The sequence below is a fragment of the Oryzias melastigma genome, linkage group LG23 (genome assembly GCF_002922805.2).
Source record: "Oryzias melastigma strain HK-1 linkage group LG23, ASM292280v2, whole genome shotgun sequence".
In the NCBI taxonomy this organism is placed as follows: Eukaryota; Metazoa; Chordata; class Actinopteri; order Beloniformes; family Adrianichthyidae; genus Oryzias; species Oryzias melastigma.
Window position 1 is genome coordinate 4,131,294 of NC_050534.1, and position 19,251 is coordinate 4,150,544.

The 19,251-nt window shown below is 37.1% G+C and overlaps 1 protein-coding gene across 3 annotated transcripts in view; it reads right to left on the minus strand.

Moving 5' to 3' along the window:
• Nucleotides 1-17,380, minus strand: part of kcnc2 (potassium voltage-gated channel, Shaw-related subfamily, member 2) — a 41,883-nt gene extending 24,503 nt beyond the window's left edge. The window contains exons 1-3 of one of the 3 annotated variants that reach the window (XM_024262651.2): nt 17,233-17,377; nt 14,110-14,193; nt 11,438-12,278 (exon numbers count right to left, since the gene is read on the minus strand). In XM_024262651.2, the coding sequence (XP_024118419.1) occupies nt 11,438-11,992 (555 nt within the window). In that variant the 5' untranslated portion in view covers nt 11,993-12,278; nt 14,110-14,193; nt 17,233-17,377. Of the gene's footprint in view, nt 1-11,437; nt 12,279-14,109; nt 14,194-17,232 lie in introns of all 3 variants that reach the window. The other 2 variants (XM_024262653.2, XM_024262652.2) reach the window with 2 other exon arrangements.
• Between the last annotated feature and the right edge of the window lie 1,871 nt (nt 17,381-19,251).

Here is a 19,251-nt window from a genome sequence, read left to right on the forward strand (position 1 = left end):
GATATTAACAACCTCATAATTTCACAAATAAATTTTACAATATGTGAACTGTATCAGATTAATATAAATATATTCAAATTAAATCATAGATTTTTGATGTACAGTATTTCTAAACAAATGTGTATAAATGTGTAAACTCAAACTTAAATTGAATTGAAGAGTCAAAAATATTTTTAAAAAATTGCAATAAAATCAATTCAGGCACTGGTAAATCAAATCGTTTATGGAAATTATAATCGATACCAGCCCTACCGCAAACCGGTACTGGGATGTGGACCGCACCAGTATTCTATCCCTATCCTTAACCCAGTACCGTTCGGAGATCCATACCGGTACAGATACCAGATGTGGACCAGGCTAGGGTTAGGGTTCCTGTATCTGCTGCGTCCCAAGGTTTTGTCCACGTCCGGTACCGCATCCGACAAAAAGACAGGACCCCTCGTTTAATGGGAACAGCCAAAACATCAAAAAGTGACGCATGCAGAGGGGTCCTTAACCATGCGTCAATATATGTGACAACTTTGGAATGTGAATGTGTTGCACTGACAAATAAATACTGCGTGTTTCTAACTCCCCTATAATAATAAGGTGTCTTCGTGGTAACAGTGATGCTGTGCTTTGGATTGAAGGATACACGAACAGTCATGAGAAGGTTTAAAATTTGAGATATGAAAGGATTTCACATCATTATGGTTCTCAGTCTGCTTTCGTTCAGATTCAACAAACGTACAATATCTTGAACTGGAAAGCCTCATTATTTTTTTTTTGTATGGTGTCCCATCAAAGGAAACTTGATTTTATTCAAACTATGCTAGAATTCAGTGTCAGTGTATTCCGATGATGGGTAAATCCACTAAAAATGCCAGGACTGCCAGCCATAGAAAGTCACTCTACTCTCTTTCTAAAACTTGTCAAGCTCTGATTTCATCAAATAAAACCACTAAATACCACAAAGCCAGCACACATCATAGTGGTAAAGTACATTCCTGTATTCAGCATCAGATAGAAAAGCTTGATATTCTCTGTGGTACAGTCCTCTGGCTTGAATTACATTGACAGTTTGGTCATTACATTGCCGCTATTGTCTTCAATATCTGCTACTGTTCCTCCTGGGAGTGAGACTCCGTCTGTGTGGACCACCTTGCCAATTTTTGTCACCATCAAAACCACATTTCTCAAGCCTGGATGACATGCCGATGTCGGTACTGTAGATCCTGGTGGTTTGGAGTCAAAGTCACTATGTGCATATGAACTCTGACAACAGTCAGGAGTTAAACAGACGTGCACACAGATCTGCAGTGTTAGTGACACTCCAGCATATTTATTTTTACATCACTGCCCCAAAACTAACAAGCTGCCTCACATGGGAGCAATATGGGTTCACGCTTGGACAGATCTCTGAAATTAGCTCCACAAGCCGGTCAGATCTCAATGAAAGCAGCCCGTGGTGATAAGTGATGATGTCGTCATGACAACAGCCAGGCTAAGCATGCATTTTGGCTTCAGTACCTTTAGGCGTGTGGCAGGCAGCACCCTGACAGTTGAGTTTTTAACCCTTTAACCGCTGCAGGACTGTTTCCAGTGCACAGATCTTCAGGGAGGACTACACATCGTCTATCATCAGAAACATCATGAAGTGCACAGAGGATGTTCCCAGAACCATGACCCACCAAGGAACCTTCACGTGGATCACTGCTCCTCTCTTGGGTGACTCCAAGCGTGTTGCTTGTAAACAAGCAGTCAGCTCCTTCAACATGCTGCCTCAGCAGAAAAACATCTACCCGAGTCAGGAGATAGAACTTGTGTCTATCGCGATAGACTTTTATTTTGAAGGGTCTGAAATTGACACTTGCCAGTTGAGAGCATTTTTTACTCCTTGGCGAAGAAAAGTTAGAGAGTTAGTCGCCACATGGGAAATAAATGTTATGTTTATTAGCTCTCATTTTGTTACATTTTTTTGACCTCTCCACTTCCTTCGTCTGTGTGCAAGGTAAACAAACGCACACGAGACACCGTACCCCCCGCGGTCACCTCCGTTAATCTTCTCCATGTAACCTTTCCTTTCGGTTGATGAAGGCTGGAACATTTGGTCATTTTTATCGGGAATCGGTCAGAATGGGAAGATAAACCTGCTGGACTTATAGCAGCAATTAAAAGTTTAATAAAAAGTTTTGATTTGGTGACGGCGATGTAGCATTAGCATGATGCTAACACTAACGAGCCACTATTTGTGGCGCCTTGATGCGTCCGCGGACCAGTCTAAAGTCGGACAATATTTTTACTGACCGGACTTTTAAGACGTGGCGGATAAAAACAACAAAAATAATTTGTAGGACATTCATAAAAAAATGTTTTTATGTTTTGTACTTTAAAGCCTGAAAACATTAGAATTTAGTGGTCTATTTTATTTATATTTTCTTTTGAAACTTGAAAGCCTTTGCATTCATTTTCATTATACATGCACTAGTGCTGCCACAAACAATTACTTTAATAGTCGACTAATCACTGATTATTTTTTCTGATTAGTCGACTAATCAGGTCATGCACAAACTGGATATAAAGCACACATCTTAACCATCATTAGCTTTAAACTAACTAAAAATAAAGACAATTAAGATGATAGTTTATTAAACTTTTCATGAATCATGCAGCCTCTGTCTTTCATTAGTTTCTGGGATTAAAACAAGATTAAAATAGAAACGTTGCATTTCCTGTGATAAAGGTAGTGTGGCTGTCTGTAGTAGTTGCTGAAAATGGTGATGCAATTTACTTTAATCGCTGAGGGGATTTACTGAAAATACAAAAGCTGTTTGCAAAATGTTAAATTTGCCAAAAGACTGGATATTTTGTTTAAGAACTATTAAAAAGCGCTGAAGTTGACCCAAGTTTCTTAAAATATTGTAGTAAAATTGCTTAAAAATCCCTAATCTATGCCGATTTTGCAAAAATATTTAGCGTGCTGCTTAAATATGAACTGAACTCTAAATTAGCCCAAAGAACATTAGTAGATGTGAAATTGTACAAAAAAGCTAGCTTGTTGCTTAAATGCTAGCTAAACTCCAAAATAGCCTAAAATTTCTCAGTAAACTAAATTAGTCATAAAAATAACATGCTAAAATAGAAAACTAAACACTAAATTAGCCTATAAAACCTCAGAAGATAACAAATTAGCCAAAAATGTTAGCATGTTGCTAAAATATTAGCTAAACTCCAAATTAGCATAAAAAGCTTCAGTAGATGCCAAATTAGCCAAAAAATTTGCTTATTGCTTAAATACTAGCAAAACTCCAAAAAAACATAAAATTACTCAGTAAACTAAATTATTCCAAAAAGTTAGCTTGTTGCTAAAATAGAAGCTAAACTCTAAATTAGCCTTAAAAACCTAAATAGATTATAAATTAGCCAAAAACGTTTGCATGTTGCTTAAACATTAGCAAAACTCCAAATCTTTTGAAAATTACTATAAAATATTACAACATAGTCCATGAATATATTTAAAGGTTTGTTGCTAATCTACTTAATTGTGAATGCTTACTAAGTATTCACACATTAAATGAGTTTAGCATCTGAAATAAGGAACTATTTTTCACTAAAGACAAAGTTTTGGTCTCACTGACTTAAATATTAAAAAGTGCATTTTGTGGTGCCTAACGCTCTAGCTTTGTTCAACTTTACTACACTCTAACTCCACATGATATAAAGTAAAGACTAATCGACTGTTAAATTTGTCGTTGACTATTTTAATAGTTGATTAGTCGACTATACATATATACATAAATATACACATACAGTGAATATATATAGATACACACACAACTAGCTGTATGATTTTCAGTGCATCTGTTATGTTTAAAGTATGATTTGAAATAAATATTTAATTCTAAATAAATAACTTACTGATGATAACACATTTCTTTTTTTGAGCTGCAGAGCGTTCAAATCCGACAAATTTAATTACTTGGTTTATATTGTTATATATCGCTATCGCACAATATGGAAAAAACAATATCGAGATGTAAAAAATTCCATATTTTCCAGCTCTAGTTGGCAGTAAAGTAAAAGATAAGGACCAGTTGAATGACAGGATTTTTACCATTTCCATTTGGCTGACTAATGGCTTGCTGATTAACTTGCCAAGCCACTCCCACTTATTAAAGACCGACTCCAATGAAAATTGTGTTTTCTCATGATGGAGGACATATATTGTAGTGAGGGGTCATAAGCTAGCAGGAGAGAGTTTTAAAAGAGAGCTCTGAGATGAATTTCTAATCAACTCCTGTTGCTTATCAGAAAGTATGTCCTAAATTTGACCTAAAACGGCAAAATCATTACTAAAAGATCACTGGGAAGGTTTTTACAATGGACCAAAAGATAATCAGAGTAGGACTTTAAAGTGACTTTGAGCCAGACACTGACATCGAGTAACAGAGGAGACAAAGAAGACGAGGTAACTGATGCAAGTCACATAAATACCCCTCTGACCTGCAAGCTAAGGACATAAAAAATCAGACTGGAACACAAAAAAAAACAAGTTCAATAGATTTCACAGTCTGAATTATTAAAAAACAAAATAAAGAAGTAATTAATGTAGCCAAAATTCCTGCGTTTGTTTTGTGACTTAATGGCTACAAGTGTAGACTGAGCAGAGGGGAATGATGTCATCTTTGAGGATGAAACTGAAGCTCCTCCATTTTTAGTAGAAATGAAAGAAGGTCAATTAGTATGGTAAAAAGCTCCAAAAATATCGATACAAGAGAGTTTGATCAATGAAGACTTTCGGCTCACCCTCCTCAATGAAAGTAATACAGCAAACAATATTGTAATGCATCCAAGGTGACCTTTTGTAGTGAATTAAAATGTTTTAATAAACCTAAAAAAGATGAATAAATACAACAAAAAAAATAATAAAATACATAAATAAGATGTATGTTTCCAACTTTAACTTACAGTACTCAGTATATAAAAACGTTATCCTTGAATATATGTAAGAGAGATATCCAAAGCTAACTATTTGAAGATTAAAAACATTTAAATCCAAATTCTAGTTTGCATGAAAGGTTTGATTTAACAGAAATGTATTTGCAACAATAAAGAAAACATATTTGTATTTATTAGTGACAAAATTCTCCCTAAATGTATTACAGTATTTTATACAGAAACTTTAAACATCCAGAGGGTTAAGTCTTTTATGCTTCAGTTTTTAGACAATTTACTCCTGATGAAAAATCAAATTTAAGTATAGAAGGAATTTACAACTTGTGTTTAATTACAGTATTTTTTAATCATAAGTTGGACCTGTTTATAGGGTGCAATATCAATAACCTGAGCAATAACAGCCTATTTTCATACATAAAGTCTGTCGTGTCCATATGAAAATGTTTTCAAACTTAATATTCTTGGTTATAAGGTGTATTAAGCGTTGGGCAGGGCGATAAAACAATAACGATGGAGGAATGAGTCTATCACGATAGACTTTTATTTTGAAGGGTCCAAATATGACAGTCGCCAGTTGTGAGAATTTTCTTCTCTGGTGAGTAAAAGTGTTTGCATCTAATTATTTATGGTTATTAGCTCTCATTTTGGTAAATATTTTGGACCACTCCACTCCCTTCGTCAAGGTAAACAAAGACACACGAGACACCATACCCCCACTGTCACCATTTATTTGGTTTATATCGGTATATATATCGTTATCGCTCAATATGAAAAAACCTATATCGAGATATAAAAATTCCATATTACCCAGCCCTAATTAGGCGAAACTAAATACTTAGATAATGTAGTATAACTACACTACCAGTTTGTTCGGGTCTAGAGGGGCCAAGAAGCAGATGATTGGTCAAAGGGGTTGATGAGAAGTTTTTTAAGAGAACGGTATTGTTAATCTTGTTCAGCCCTTTTGTCTGCAACAGGCAACCTTTGGAAAGAGAGATTGCATCACAGCAGATAATTTAAACTTTATTCAACTAACTCCCCAAATTCGTCGTTTACCCATTAAATACAAATATCGTGTTGAAGCACAACACCTATCACTATACAGCCTCAAATCAAAATGACAGTCTGGCTATTTGCCTTTCCTAGAATGTCGTTGAAGCCAAAAGTTGGCTGAGTACACCCCTTGACTTTCACTAATATTCAAGGGTGTACTGAAAACATTTGGTTCTCTTAAAGAGAGCTTAAAGATAGCTTGTCATTACAGGATGTAAAGAGAACTACAATAAAAATGAGACAGCAACTCATTGAAATATGGTCAGATGAATGCAGGCTCATAAAAATAACTTTGAACGTGATACACATGATCTCGCACTGTTCTCTCGACAGTATTAGCCCAACAGTGTCAGCATACCTCCTTAGCCGTCGTCTCTATGCCTTTGCCATACCAAAGTATCAAGGTAGGAAATGTCAATGTTGAATATTTCCTAAACTAAATTCAGAGTAGCAGTAAAAACTGTTGTACCCGACGTTGATACAGACGTTCAAAATGGGTCGGCGAAATATAATTTGAACAAGTGGACTATCCCGACGAGGATTCTCTTGTGGTTTTGTACTGCCCTTGTAATTCCTGGCCAATGACTGAAGATATCTTTAGTCAAATGGCTTTGTTTACAAGCTTACAGAAAAATGGCGTCTGAATTGACTTTGGATCCGGAAGTAGGTAGTTTTCTATGGATAACGTCTCACCAGCTCAGTCCAGTTTTCTATATACACTTAGTGTGTAGGGGCTGCACGGTGGCGCAGTGGTTAGCGCTCTCGCCTCACAGCGAGAAGGCCCCGGTTCGAATCCCGGCTGGGACCTTTCTGTGTGGAGTTTGCATGTTCTCCCCGTGCATGCGTGGGTTTTCACCGGGGACTCCGGCTTCCTCCCACCGTCCAAAAACATGCTTCATAGGTTAATTGGTGACTCTAAATTGCCCCTTGTTGTAGATGTGTGAGTGAATGGGTGTGTGATTGAGGCCCTGCGACAGACTGGCGACCTGTCCAGGGTGAACCCTGCCTTCGCCCATCAGCAGCCGGGATAGGCTCCGGCAACCCCCCCGACCCCGAAAGGGACGAAGCGGACAAGAAGATGAATGAATGACTTAGTGTGTACAACCCCACAGATGTAAGAGCAGCTGAAAGGATCCTCTGGCTCCATTCCTCCTTCTTCATGACATCTACAACACGGCTTTCCAGTTTGAAGGTTATCCCAATCATTTTAACCTGCTCCCATCAAGAAGGAAGGCTGCGAGTCTCCAGTCCAGGAGCAGAAATGTTTTCCAACCTGTCTACCAAAGAGGGTCAGGTGTGCGGCGGGAAATTATTAGATTTCACCTAACTGGTCTAAAAACCATTTACCTTTCTCACGACATCAGCACTGTGTTCATCCAAAAAGGACCTGGTTTCACACTGAGTAAGTAGAACTATGATATGACAGCCACGATTAGTCGACTAATCGATGACTAATAAAACATTCGACGACTAATTTAATAGTTAATTTGTCATTACTTTATATGGAGTAAAGTAGTGTAGTAAAGTTGAAAGTTATAATGGCATTATGGTAGCTTTTTGGACTATTTAGGCATTTATTAGGCTAATTTAAAGTTTAGTTAATATTTCAGCTACATGCTAGCTATTTAGGCTAATTTAAGATTTTTCTTATTTTTTTAGGCTATTTTGGAGTTAAGTTAATATTTCAGCTGCATGCTAGCTATTTTGGCTAATTTAAGATTTTTCTTATTTTTTTAGGCTATTTTGGAGTTAAGTTAATATTTCAGCTACATGCTAGCTATTTTGGCTAATTAATAGATTTTTACATTTTTTTAGGCTAATTTGGAGTTTAGCTAATATTTCAGCTGCATGCTAGCTATTTTGGCTAATTTAGGATTTTTAAAGTTTTTTTTAGGCAAATTTAGAGTCTAGCTATATTTCAGCCGCATGCTAGCTGTTTTGGCTAACTTGGGCTTTATTCAGTTTTTAGGCTAATTTCGCATTTAACTAATATTTTAGCTACTATCAGCTTCAGCATTTTCAGCTATCATGACTCGATTACCCATAATTTTAACTCCTTCTTGTCCTCCATCAGTTGCTTTCTTTGTTCTAGTTTAGGAAAAAGCAAGAGTTAACAATGTTCAGGTTTCTGGTTCCTACAGCTTGATAGTTTGGTACATTGATCATTACATAAAGAGATTTTTTTATCATCTGCTACAAAGAAACATGTTGGCTGTTTTAATAGTTTAAATAGAAGATTAAAAGAAGTAAATAAAAAGCAACATAAAATACATAAAAATATGTTTTACGACGGATGTCAACATCCGGCCCTGCAAGAGACTGAATCTCAGAGCCGGCGCCATTCCTACAATCAAAGTAATAAATCATGCAGTATACCGTAAGCATAGAACGCACCAGCTAACACTACAACTTCCACGCACGTTGCGCCTCACGCATAAACGGTCTAGTATTATTTTGTTTACTGTAGAAAAGGATGCATAATAGCAATATAAAACATTTGATGAGGGATGCCACATGAAGTGACATTTTCTCTGTGTGAAAATACAACTACACATTGTGTCTTCCGGATCGGATTGTGGGTCAAGACTGTAAGGCTCCACTTTAAAAATCTTTTTTAAATACTTTAATCTTTGAAAATATTTCAGAGGTTGTTTGTTTATAAGTGTGAACTGCAGGGAACGCTGAGAAGGCTCATTGACGTCTATGGGTAGGCTCAAGGATGACGTTGGGAAAATGGGCGGGACCAACAAGGAGGCGGTGCCTCAGAGATGGGGTCGTTTTACTTCCGAGTATTAAAACGGTCAACAAATAAGTCTCATATTACAAAAATAATTTGTTTTTTAGTGGTAACATACGATCACATATATGGATATAGTTCACTCTGAAAGGCTTAACAAAATCATGGCATGGCCCCTTTAAAGGGTTACCAAACCTTAAATCAACCTTTTTTGTCTGTTGACCTCTATAAATGGGGCTTTAAAAGTGCTGTCATTGCCAAATTTTTGATAAATTAAATTGGTTAATTCTTGAACATATAGTTAAAAACCGTCTGTGTGCTGCCCTACAGGTAGAAATGGGGTATTACAGTTGAATTTTGTGATTGGTCAAACCATGTAAGCTTTAGAAGTCTCACGTCACGATCTGCAGCTCCAGTAATGATGGTCGCTACATTTTCTGTAGGTGGAAGCCTATCAGTTGCACCGCTCACCCCACATGTGTTATCCACACGTCACTTCCTCTAAAACATCATTTACAGTAGCTTTGGGGGTGTCGCGTCACTTTCACTGAAGCATTTTACGGTCAGAGTATGTTTTCGGGCGTTAACAACAATAATAACCTCTTAATGTGTTAATATAGCACTTAAAATGTTTATCATAATGAAAACATTCACTTAAGTTTAAAAAAAGAAACTAAAGAAAAAAGACACGTTAAGGATCAGGATTGTACGATCTTGCAAACTACAAACGGACTACAAATGTTTTCTTCTTCAGCTGTTTTACATGATGGCCGTTTATTCTCCAAGTTAAGAGGATATAGTGACACTTCCAGACACTTTATTTTCTCCGTAATCCAAACACGTCGTTAACGGCAATTTCGGTTGCAGCATCCTGTGACAAGGGAGTAAAACACACTCATTTCTCATGTTTCCTGTTTCCAACAAATGAAAAATAAAAACGATCAAACTGAGAGAATGACTTCAAACCGTGTCTGTCACTCTATCACGTTGAATTAAGAGTGTGCAACAGATAGACAATGATAACAGTCCTGCCCCCGAGCTCCACCCCTCTGACTGGATCCTCAAATTTCAGCTGTGGGTGGAGTCAGTCTCCAACTTCCCTGTTTGGTTACCCTTTAAAGCACACGTGTCAAAGTCAAGGCCCGGGGGCCGGATCTGGCCCGCCGGGTAATTCTATCCGGCCCTCCAGATCATTTCATTTTATTGTTATTAATGGTCCGATGTTATCTTGGGCTTATTTGTAACTTCCATAGTTTTAACAAAATATATTTTTATGGAGAGTAAAATATCGAAAGTTATTTAAGGTTTAATTTAATTTATTCTGGAAAAATATTGCTGCATCATAATTATGTTAAAAAGCTACGATACTATGGTTTTAAAAAATTACATTCTGCTAGCTTTTTGGACTAATTTGGCCTTTACTACGATCTTTTAGGCTGTTTTTTAAGTTTAGCTAATATTTAAGCCACATGCTAGCTGTTTTGGCTAAGTTAGGGTTTTCTTTTTAGGTTTTTTTAGGCTGTTTTGGAGTCAGGCTAATATTTACACACTAGCTGTTTTGGTTAATTTAGGCTTTTTCCACTTCAGTGTTTTTAGCTATCAATTTCAGCTTCTTCAGCTATCAGCACTAGCATTTTCAGTGGCCAAATTCAGCTTACAGCATTCACACTAACATGATCAAAGGTAATGCTATGTATCTAGTTTATAATTATATTAAAAAATTACAGTTTTAAAGTTTTAAAAATTTTGTTTTAGTGTGTTCAATAAATGTTTATCCTGTTCGCCCCGACATAAGGTAAGGGTTAACACAAGTGTGTTTGTGAAATTGACCTTTCAGAAAAGCACTGAAAAAAAAGTCATTTCAAGATCAACGGCCTTTTAATTCACATTTGTTGGATGATTCATCTCTACACCATTCAGGTGAAGTAAACCCCATTGATTTACCTTATACCAGGGGTCGGCAACCTTTAACAGTAAAAGAGCCATTTGGGCTCGTTTTCGTTATCAAAACCTAGAAGGAGTCGTATAATCTTACTTTAGCCTTTAAGAAATATAGATTTACTCCTGCTTATTAAATAATCCTGACTTAAAAAAAATCCTATTCAATTTTTCTCTTTTTTTAAACTATTTTTCCTCTCTTTGTCCTCAGCAGTCTTACACTGCTGGGTTTTGTTATTTTAGTTTGGACCTTGGTAGTCTTAGTTTGCGGTTTTGTTTATTTGTTTTCTTTAGGGGGAGCTTCTGACTTAAATGGTCGACATGGCTGGGTCAGCAGTCTCTATAACTTATTTAATGTTTGGCCAAGGAGCCACCATGAAAAGGTAAAAGAGTCACATGTGGATCTGGAGCCGCAGGTTGCAGACCTCTGCATAATACTGAACCAACAATTAAAAAAAAAAAAAAAAAGATTTAACACAAAATTATGATGCAATTTCACCTCCTAAACTCTGACGTAATTGTTTTTTAAGATAGTAAAATTTCATGATCTGAAGTTTTGATGAATAAAACGTCAATAAAAAGTCAATTTGACCCCCAAATGCAGGTAGAGCTGTCACAGCAGCAGAGGTCATGGCACTAAAAATAAACATTTTTTAATGAATGAATAAAGTGAAGAAATGAAACGGATAATGATTATAAATAAGTAAGGTGAATGCTTTTGTGACTCAACAATAAATGTGCGTCTGGACCGGAGCGTGGCGCGTGCGCTCTTACCCGCGCTGCCCGCGAGGAGTACGGATCCTCGAACAAGTTCCAGATGACCGGCTGCCACTTCCTCCACAGGCTGACGTTCCCGTCCGCGTGGACGTCCTCGATGCCGAGCCTCCCCGCCACGTCGTCGTCCTCGTCCCCATTGTCCACGTTGAGCTCGAACACGTCCAGCGCCTCCTCCGCGTCCCGGTGCTGCCGGTATGTCATCCAGCAGCAGGGCTCCACGTCCGTCTCATCGATGCCCCAGAAGGAGAGCTCCTCCTCGAACAGCGGACCGCACACGTCCGCGGGGCAGTGCAGCTTCCCGGTGCGGTAGTAGTTGAGGACGTAGGCGAAGACCCCCGGGTGACGGTCGAAAAAGTACTGGTTGGTGCGCGCGTTGTACTCGATGAAGCCCGGGACTTGTTGCAGCTGATCCAGCACCGAGTCGATGTCCGAGTCGGAGGCGAGCAGCGCCAGGCGCGTCCCCGGCAGGGTCTTCAGGGTGCTTTTGTAGGTTTCGTGCCTGGTTCCTCCGACGTTGAGGATTATCCTCTCGTTGTCGTCAAACTTCCCCATCGCTCCGTCTCAGACATGGCTCGGTGGATGTGGGGGGGAGTTCGGGCGGGCAGTCCCACAGTCCTGCCGGTGGAGCTCCGCGGGTCCCCGCTCAGCCGCCGCTGGCCTGTCCGTTCCTGCGGTCAGGTCGGGCGCCCGTGGCTCTTTGTCTCCTCGGGTTGTGTTCCGCCGCAGACGGTCGGTGCAGACGACCGATCTCCTCCGGTGGCTCCGTGCAGACTGCGTCGCATCTCCGGCGTGCTGCCTCTCAAGACGCACGACGAGCGGAGGGCGGCGGACTCGTCACCTGAAAATGAGAAAAGTGATGCTATCCGAACAGAAAACGCTCAAATCTCCCCAAAAATGATCTGCGATTTCTTAACCCAAATTTGGAATTTCTTTCTTTTTTAATATATATATATTTAACTAAAAGAAGATCGTTTTTGCACATTTTTGGGGCATTTTTCCCACAATATGGGACAAAAAATAAAACTTTTTATCAAATTTCACGCATATGCTGCCAGGTTAAGTCTACAACCAAAACCAAACTTTTGTTGACCTTTGACCTTAGGTAAAGGCCTCCATTTTAATTTGTTCTTGTGTTTTCCTTCTATAATGACATTTTCACATTTGCCAGGAAAATGAACAAAAAAATTAAATAAAGCCAAAAAAAATTGCAAAATAAACAAGAAAGGCAAATGATTCTGCTAAAGTTTCAAACCATGCTTGGAAAAGTGCCTGGTGAGAAATGGAAAATGCTTTTTTTTTTTTTTAATACCATTTTAGCAGACCTAAACTACAAGGACCAAATTTTGGGGGGCATTTTCCCACAATATGGGCAAAAAAAACCCAAAAAACTTTTCACCAAATTTCACACACATGCTGCCAAGTTATAAGTCTACAACCACAACCAAACTTTTGTTGACCTTTGACCTTAGGTAAAGGCCTCCCGTGCCGCTTTTCTCCTTCAGAATCTACAGGAATTACATCAATCGTGTTAACAATTGAAAAAAACTACAGTAAAGCAAAGAAGATAAACACTGGAGCTCTGGTGTTAAAAGTTTAACGTTGAGAGTTGGGTCGTCTGGAACCGACACCATGCAAACCTTTTTTTCCCACTGATTTTCACTGGTGTCACAGGGATAACAAGTTATACTTAGTCTCTTTAGTTTAGCAATCACCTTTTGTTTATATTTTATGTCCGACCTTCTGCTTCTGTTTAATTACCAGCATGGAGCCCAATGAGGCAATTGTTTTGATATATTGGACTATATAAATAAAATGTAATTGAATTAATATAAAATTGTATATAAATCCAGATTTTTAGTTGAAAAAATTGTTTTTTCTTTGTTTTACTTCTAGTTTACAAATATTCATGGTAATATTGGTAAGAATGTATTTAGATACCTGTATACATAATTATACGAATGATATAAACTTGTCAATAAATAGTTTATTTGAATTTTATGTTAATATACGGGTGCAAAAAATGGTTAGCCCTCACATATTTTCATTTAACCAAATCTGGCCCTCTGCAAAAAGTTTGGACACGCCCTAGCCTATACCAGCAAAATCAACTTTTTGAGCTTTTAAATGTATTAAAATGTTAATTTCTCATTAAAAGCAACCTCAAAGTGGTATTTTCATCTATTCACACATTTCTGAGAAGTGCTCTAAAAACCTGCGCTCTGAGCACCAGCCCCTCCCAACCCATGAGCGGGTTATCACAATCTGATGTCACAAAGTGAGAACCGCCCCTTTCAGGAGGACTCTGCGTTGCCAACACCATCCCTGAATTTAACACATACTTTTTCAGAAGAGCTCGTGGTGATCCACAAAACACTTTCAATTTAAGTGCACAATATCATCTATCTTCCAATTGTGTCCCATTTCCAATATTCACCGGATCTAACAGGGGTTTGTTACTGCTGAACAGGATAAACATTTACTGAACACTAAAACTACATTTTTAAAACTTTAAAACCGTAACTTTTTTAACATAATTATAAACTAGATATATAGCATTACCTGTGATAATACTAGTGTGAATGCTGTAAGCTGAATTTGGCCACTGAAGATGCTAGTGCTGACCAGCTGAAGATGCTGAAATTGATAGCTGAAAACGATGAAGTTGATACCTGAAAATGCTGAAGCTGATAGCTGAAACGCTGAAGTTGATCCCTGAAAATGCTGAAGCTGAAAACGCTGAAGCTTATGGACAGCTAAAATAAAAAAAAAAGAAACGAGGTTACCCAAAACAGCTAGCATGAAGCTGAAAAATAGCTAAACTTCAAAATAGCCTAAAAAAGTTAAAAAATGACTTAAATTAGCCAAAAGAGCTAGCCTGAAAATATTAGCCTAGCTCCAAAACATCCTAAAAAACAGAAAAAAAACTTAAATTAGCCGAAACAGCTAGCATGTAGCTGAAATATAAGCTAAACTCCAAAATAGTCTAAAAAATCTTAGTAAAAGCTAAAATAGTCCAAAAAGCTAGCAGAATGAATTCAGAATGAAGAATTTTTTTAAACTTTAAATCTGTAACTTTTTAACACAACTATGAATAATAAAAGGGCAGAAAATGATTCCATAATAAATCAACTTAAACCTTAAATAACTTTCAATGTTTTACTCTCCATAAAATATATATTTTGTCAAAATTATACAAGTTAGAAATGAATGCAAGATAACATTGGGGCGGGCCGGATCTGGCCCCCGGCCTTGACTTTGGCACATGTGATCTATAGGGACCAGGCTGTGTGTTTGTGATGTGTAGCGATGACCAAGAAACGCTCATTCGGTTTAGTGTTTAAACTTCATGCTGTGGCATACGGCATAGAACATTCTGGTGAGGAATCTGCACAACATTTGGGATGGATCCTAAACGTATCCAAGAATGGCACAAGCAGATAAGACGGCTATAGAGAGGGAGCAAACGATTTTCTAGATGAGGTGCAAAGGAAGTGAATAACAAATAAAAAGAACCGGTTTGAACGCGAATTACTGAGCAAAGACGGAAAGGTGCTCATGTCTCCAGGAAAATGATTGGCATGAAAGTGAAGAGGATTTCTCAAACGGAGCCAATGCTAATCAGAACATAATACAAAGTTCTCATCATTTCAATAAATCATGAAATGTTCCTCTGGTGTTGTTGTGTTAATTGACCAAATTTCACTGTAGAATGAATCCATTAGCCATCACGATTCTGTCTGTGAACACCCGGGTTACTAAAGGCAGATACACAATATGTACACTCATCTTTGAAAAAATTTGGATGTTTGCTTTTGTGGGCAAAGAACAGACACGCTGCCTAGGCCACTTCTAGGATGATGTCATGCAATGGGCAGCACCCACAAGGAGTGAAAGGGGGAGATGGAGGCGTCTTTCTTCTGGGTATGGAAAGAGTTCACAAAAATACCTCATATTTTATGACAATTTGGTTCTTTCTTGTGTCAAAGGTAAAATATGATAATAAATATGGATAAAATTGACTTTGAAAGACTTAAGAAAAGCATGGTACGGCCCTTTAACCCTTGTGCTCTCTTATGGGGTCCAGATGACCCCACCCTTACATTGAGGTGTTAGTCCTTCCATGACAAAGGTGGACGAGGTGGACAAGACTTCATGTCATTGGACACCAGTAGAGATCCACAATCATTGAAAAAAAAGTTCAGCGCACTGTCTTGTGGGGTCCAGATGACCCCACTTTTCATGTAAACAAGCCTAGGAGAGCAAACGGGTTAAGGACCCACTCCGATGAAAATTGTCTATTTTGTGTGTTCTTGTAGCATTGTAGTTTTTTTTACAGAAGAAAACTGCCCTTGGGTTCTCCATGGTTAATGGTGAGATTAATCAGAGCATAACTTCCACCTATAACCTAAAACGATAATACAGTTATTAACAGTTTACACTTCATTTACTTAAGATGACCAAAACTGTCATTCCTGGCATAACTGGCCTTTAAAAGCAGGAGTTCTTCCCCTTTTGGGGATAATTTGGTCTTTATTTGTGTTTCTCAACTAATTAAAGTCTATATTTAGGAAATTAAAAAGCCAAAATCTTGTCAAAGTAATTTGTGATATGAAATAGCACAATTCTTCTCACTATTCATATTAATTACAAAAATACTTTACTACAGGGTCGTGTCAGAAAGTGGATTTGGTGTAAACCTCTCTGCTAAACCACCTGCACAGGTGGTAGTATCCATATGTTATAAACTATTATTAGTATACATAAAAAAATAAAATAAAATCCGGATTTTTTTAGTGACATCTGTGATCCTACGGGTCAAAACTGACCCTTATTTAAAAACAACTCCCCCTTTCATTTTGATCAGCTCAGGCTGGATCTTCTAAAGAGCTTGTGGAAATTGCAGCTCAAATGTTTGTTTTATGTCTTGGGAATGTGACCCAGCACTTCTAGTAGACCATGGAGTCATTTAAGGATGTCTCTCTTTGTTTATACATGCAAATGTTCATTTTTTATTCAATATGCTTGAATAATGTTTGAGCCCATGTGAGGTAAAGAGAGTCTTTGTGCACGTGAGTGTGTGTATCAATATTGTACGAAGAGTTCACCTGGAGGAGAGGTGGTGAAAGGGTTCTGTGTGTGTTTTGTGCAGATATATTTGATCCACAAAGCAACCCATAGCTTCTAAATCCGGCTCCGGGTCATATTTGACCCACAACACCAAAATTGTCAAATTTTTTGGGATCTTTTGAATTTAGAAAAATGGCAAAAAGCAGTTTTGTTGCATCAAAATGGTCGAGGAAGAGATAAAGCAGAACAAAAAACAAATGGGATCTCTTGGTTAACTGACGGGTCACTTTTGACCCGCACACAATATAAGGGCTAAGACTGTTTGCCATGACCGTAAGACAAGTGTGGGACTGAAGGAAGACTGGAAACAGAATTAGTGACCCATTAGAACAGCTTCAGCCCCTTTGATTAAAAACATTGATTTAAAATGATTTTCAAATATCTAACAAAGACAAACAAAGCAGAACTTTTCAAACACTTTGATTGGAGAACACATATTTACTGTATAGTTACTATAAGGCTGAGTTGAAAATATAAATTAATCAATTTAAGCTTAACAGATCAATAATCGATTCACAAAAGATATAAATTGATTTAGCACGAAAAGCTAAAGTCCACTAGCTTGATGCTAACGTTCAATAGAATCTCCCACAGAACGGCTAATGCTAACGCTTGGTTGACCAAAAAATACATTGCTGACTAAATGGACATCTTTATTTACTTACAGGCATTAATCTTCCAAACTCTTTTAAGGAAATCATTTTTAAAGTAACTATTTATGGTCTGAAAACTTCGTTTTTTCCCTCTTACTGTTGTCTTCTTCTGGAATAAAGTGTACTTCTGTCGCCCGATCGCCACCTAGTGGCCAAACTGAATCGTCCTCCAGGAGAAGCAACACTGTTAACAATGTTAATGATCTGAAAATGTTTGTTAGAACTTCTACTTTAGAGAATCCATGTAACACTATATGGTATTAACAATCTCATTATTTTACTAATATTAAATTTACAATATGTGAACTGTATCAGATTAATCTAAATATATTCAAATTAAATAATAGATTTTTAATGTATTTCTTAACAAAAGTTGTAAACTTAAAAAATTGAATTGAAGAATCGAAAGATTCGGAAAAAATCATAATCGAATCGATTCAGGCCGGTGATGAATTGAATCGTTTCTGGAAATTATTGCTGATTCCCAGCCCTAACTGTAAGGTTTTTAAATTCTCAGGAACATAAACAAATATTGTATTAATGTAGATATAACTATTAAAGAAAACAATGAGAACAACACAGTATTTAAACAAATAAAAGCATTTGTTTGTCACACCACCCAGACCTTCTGTACTGTTCTTCCTCTGCGTTCCTCTGGCGCCATCTGTTGGTGATGCACAGTCCACAACTTTTTCTTCAAGTCTGTGGATGACTTACTGAAATCTGGTCAATTCACTGATTTATATCAAGGGAGTTATTTTTGTAGTCCGCATAATATACAACACAGAAAACTCAGCCACAACTTCTCTTAGGACAGATGTGTCTTCTTCTCCAGAATAAAAAAAATCTGAAAGATTTACATCTCAAATTGCTTTGATAAAACGTCCCTGCAGTTTAAAACAAGAATTAGTATTTTCTCGATTCTGTTATTTGTTTTTTGGACATTTCCTGACCCTCGTCAGGAAATTCCACCTTTGTGACTGATTTCAAAATAAAAGCATAGTCTTTGGTCTTAGGTCTAGCATGGGTCTTTTAATTTAAATATCACAAGATGTGTTTTGGATTTTGGCCCCCGAGTTGGACGCCCCGGTCTAAAGTTTTCAGATGTTTCTGCTTAAGTTATTTCAGATTTGCATATTCATGTAAATAAAAGACAAAACACTTTTCTGATTTTATTTTCTATGACAAATTGATCTTTTTTAGCCTCTACATGCAACATGCAGTGAAATGAGGCACAAAAATGCCCAAGAAAACAAAACGACAGATGAGAAGCTTTGATGCTGTGATGACTGACAGCAACTTGTGAGGAAAAAAAAAAACATTTTCCTGTGTTGGCTATGGAGGAAAAACAATGACATCTTATGTAGTGAAACCTTTAGTATCAAATTTTAATTTTCCGCCCTCCTGAAACCTGTCACAATTTTGAGCAAATTCTGAACATCTGGGACAAAGTGGTGAATTATAGAAAAAAACAATTGGAATATAACCAGATTGTTGCTGCCATGTAGGAATTATGTGCACAAAAACTGAAAAACATGTTCAGAAAACATGCAACTTTATATTTTTCGTCATCCAACGGCATCAATATAAAATCCGTCTTGATAAATAAAAACATTTAACTAAAGACTTAAAAAAGTAAACAATTTCTGGTTATTCTTGCCATTTGTATCTATTATCAGGATCTTCCTGAAATAAAATCTCTACATATTTTTTTGCCTCAAACCAGTTAAAATTTGTGAAAAAAAATCAAAATTACAAACAATATAAATGTAATAATAAGTCATAAAACAAAAAAGTAATGAATATAATTAGTTTCAAGATAAAAATTGAGTATTGAAAGGATTAATTTCATCTTTACATTCACATCAATCAGAATTCAAATCGCAGATTGTTAAATCTAAAGTTGTCTCAAACTTATAATAAACTTTGATTTGGTAAGGTTAAGTTTTAAAAATGTTTACAATGGTAATTTTAATTTAGAAACTGTAGGATTTAAGACCTTTTTTTTTAAGTCCACTCTTAAAAAAATGT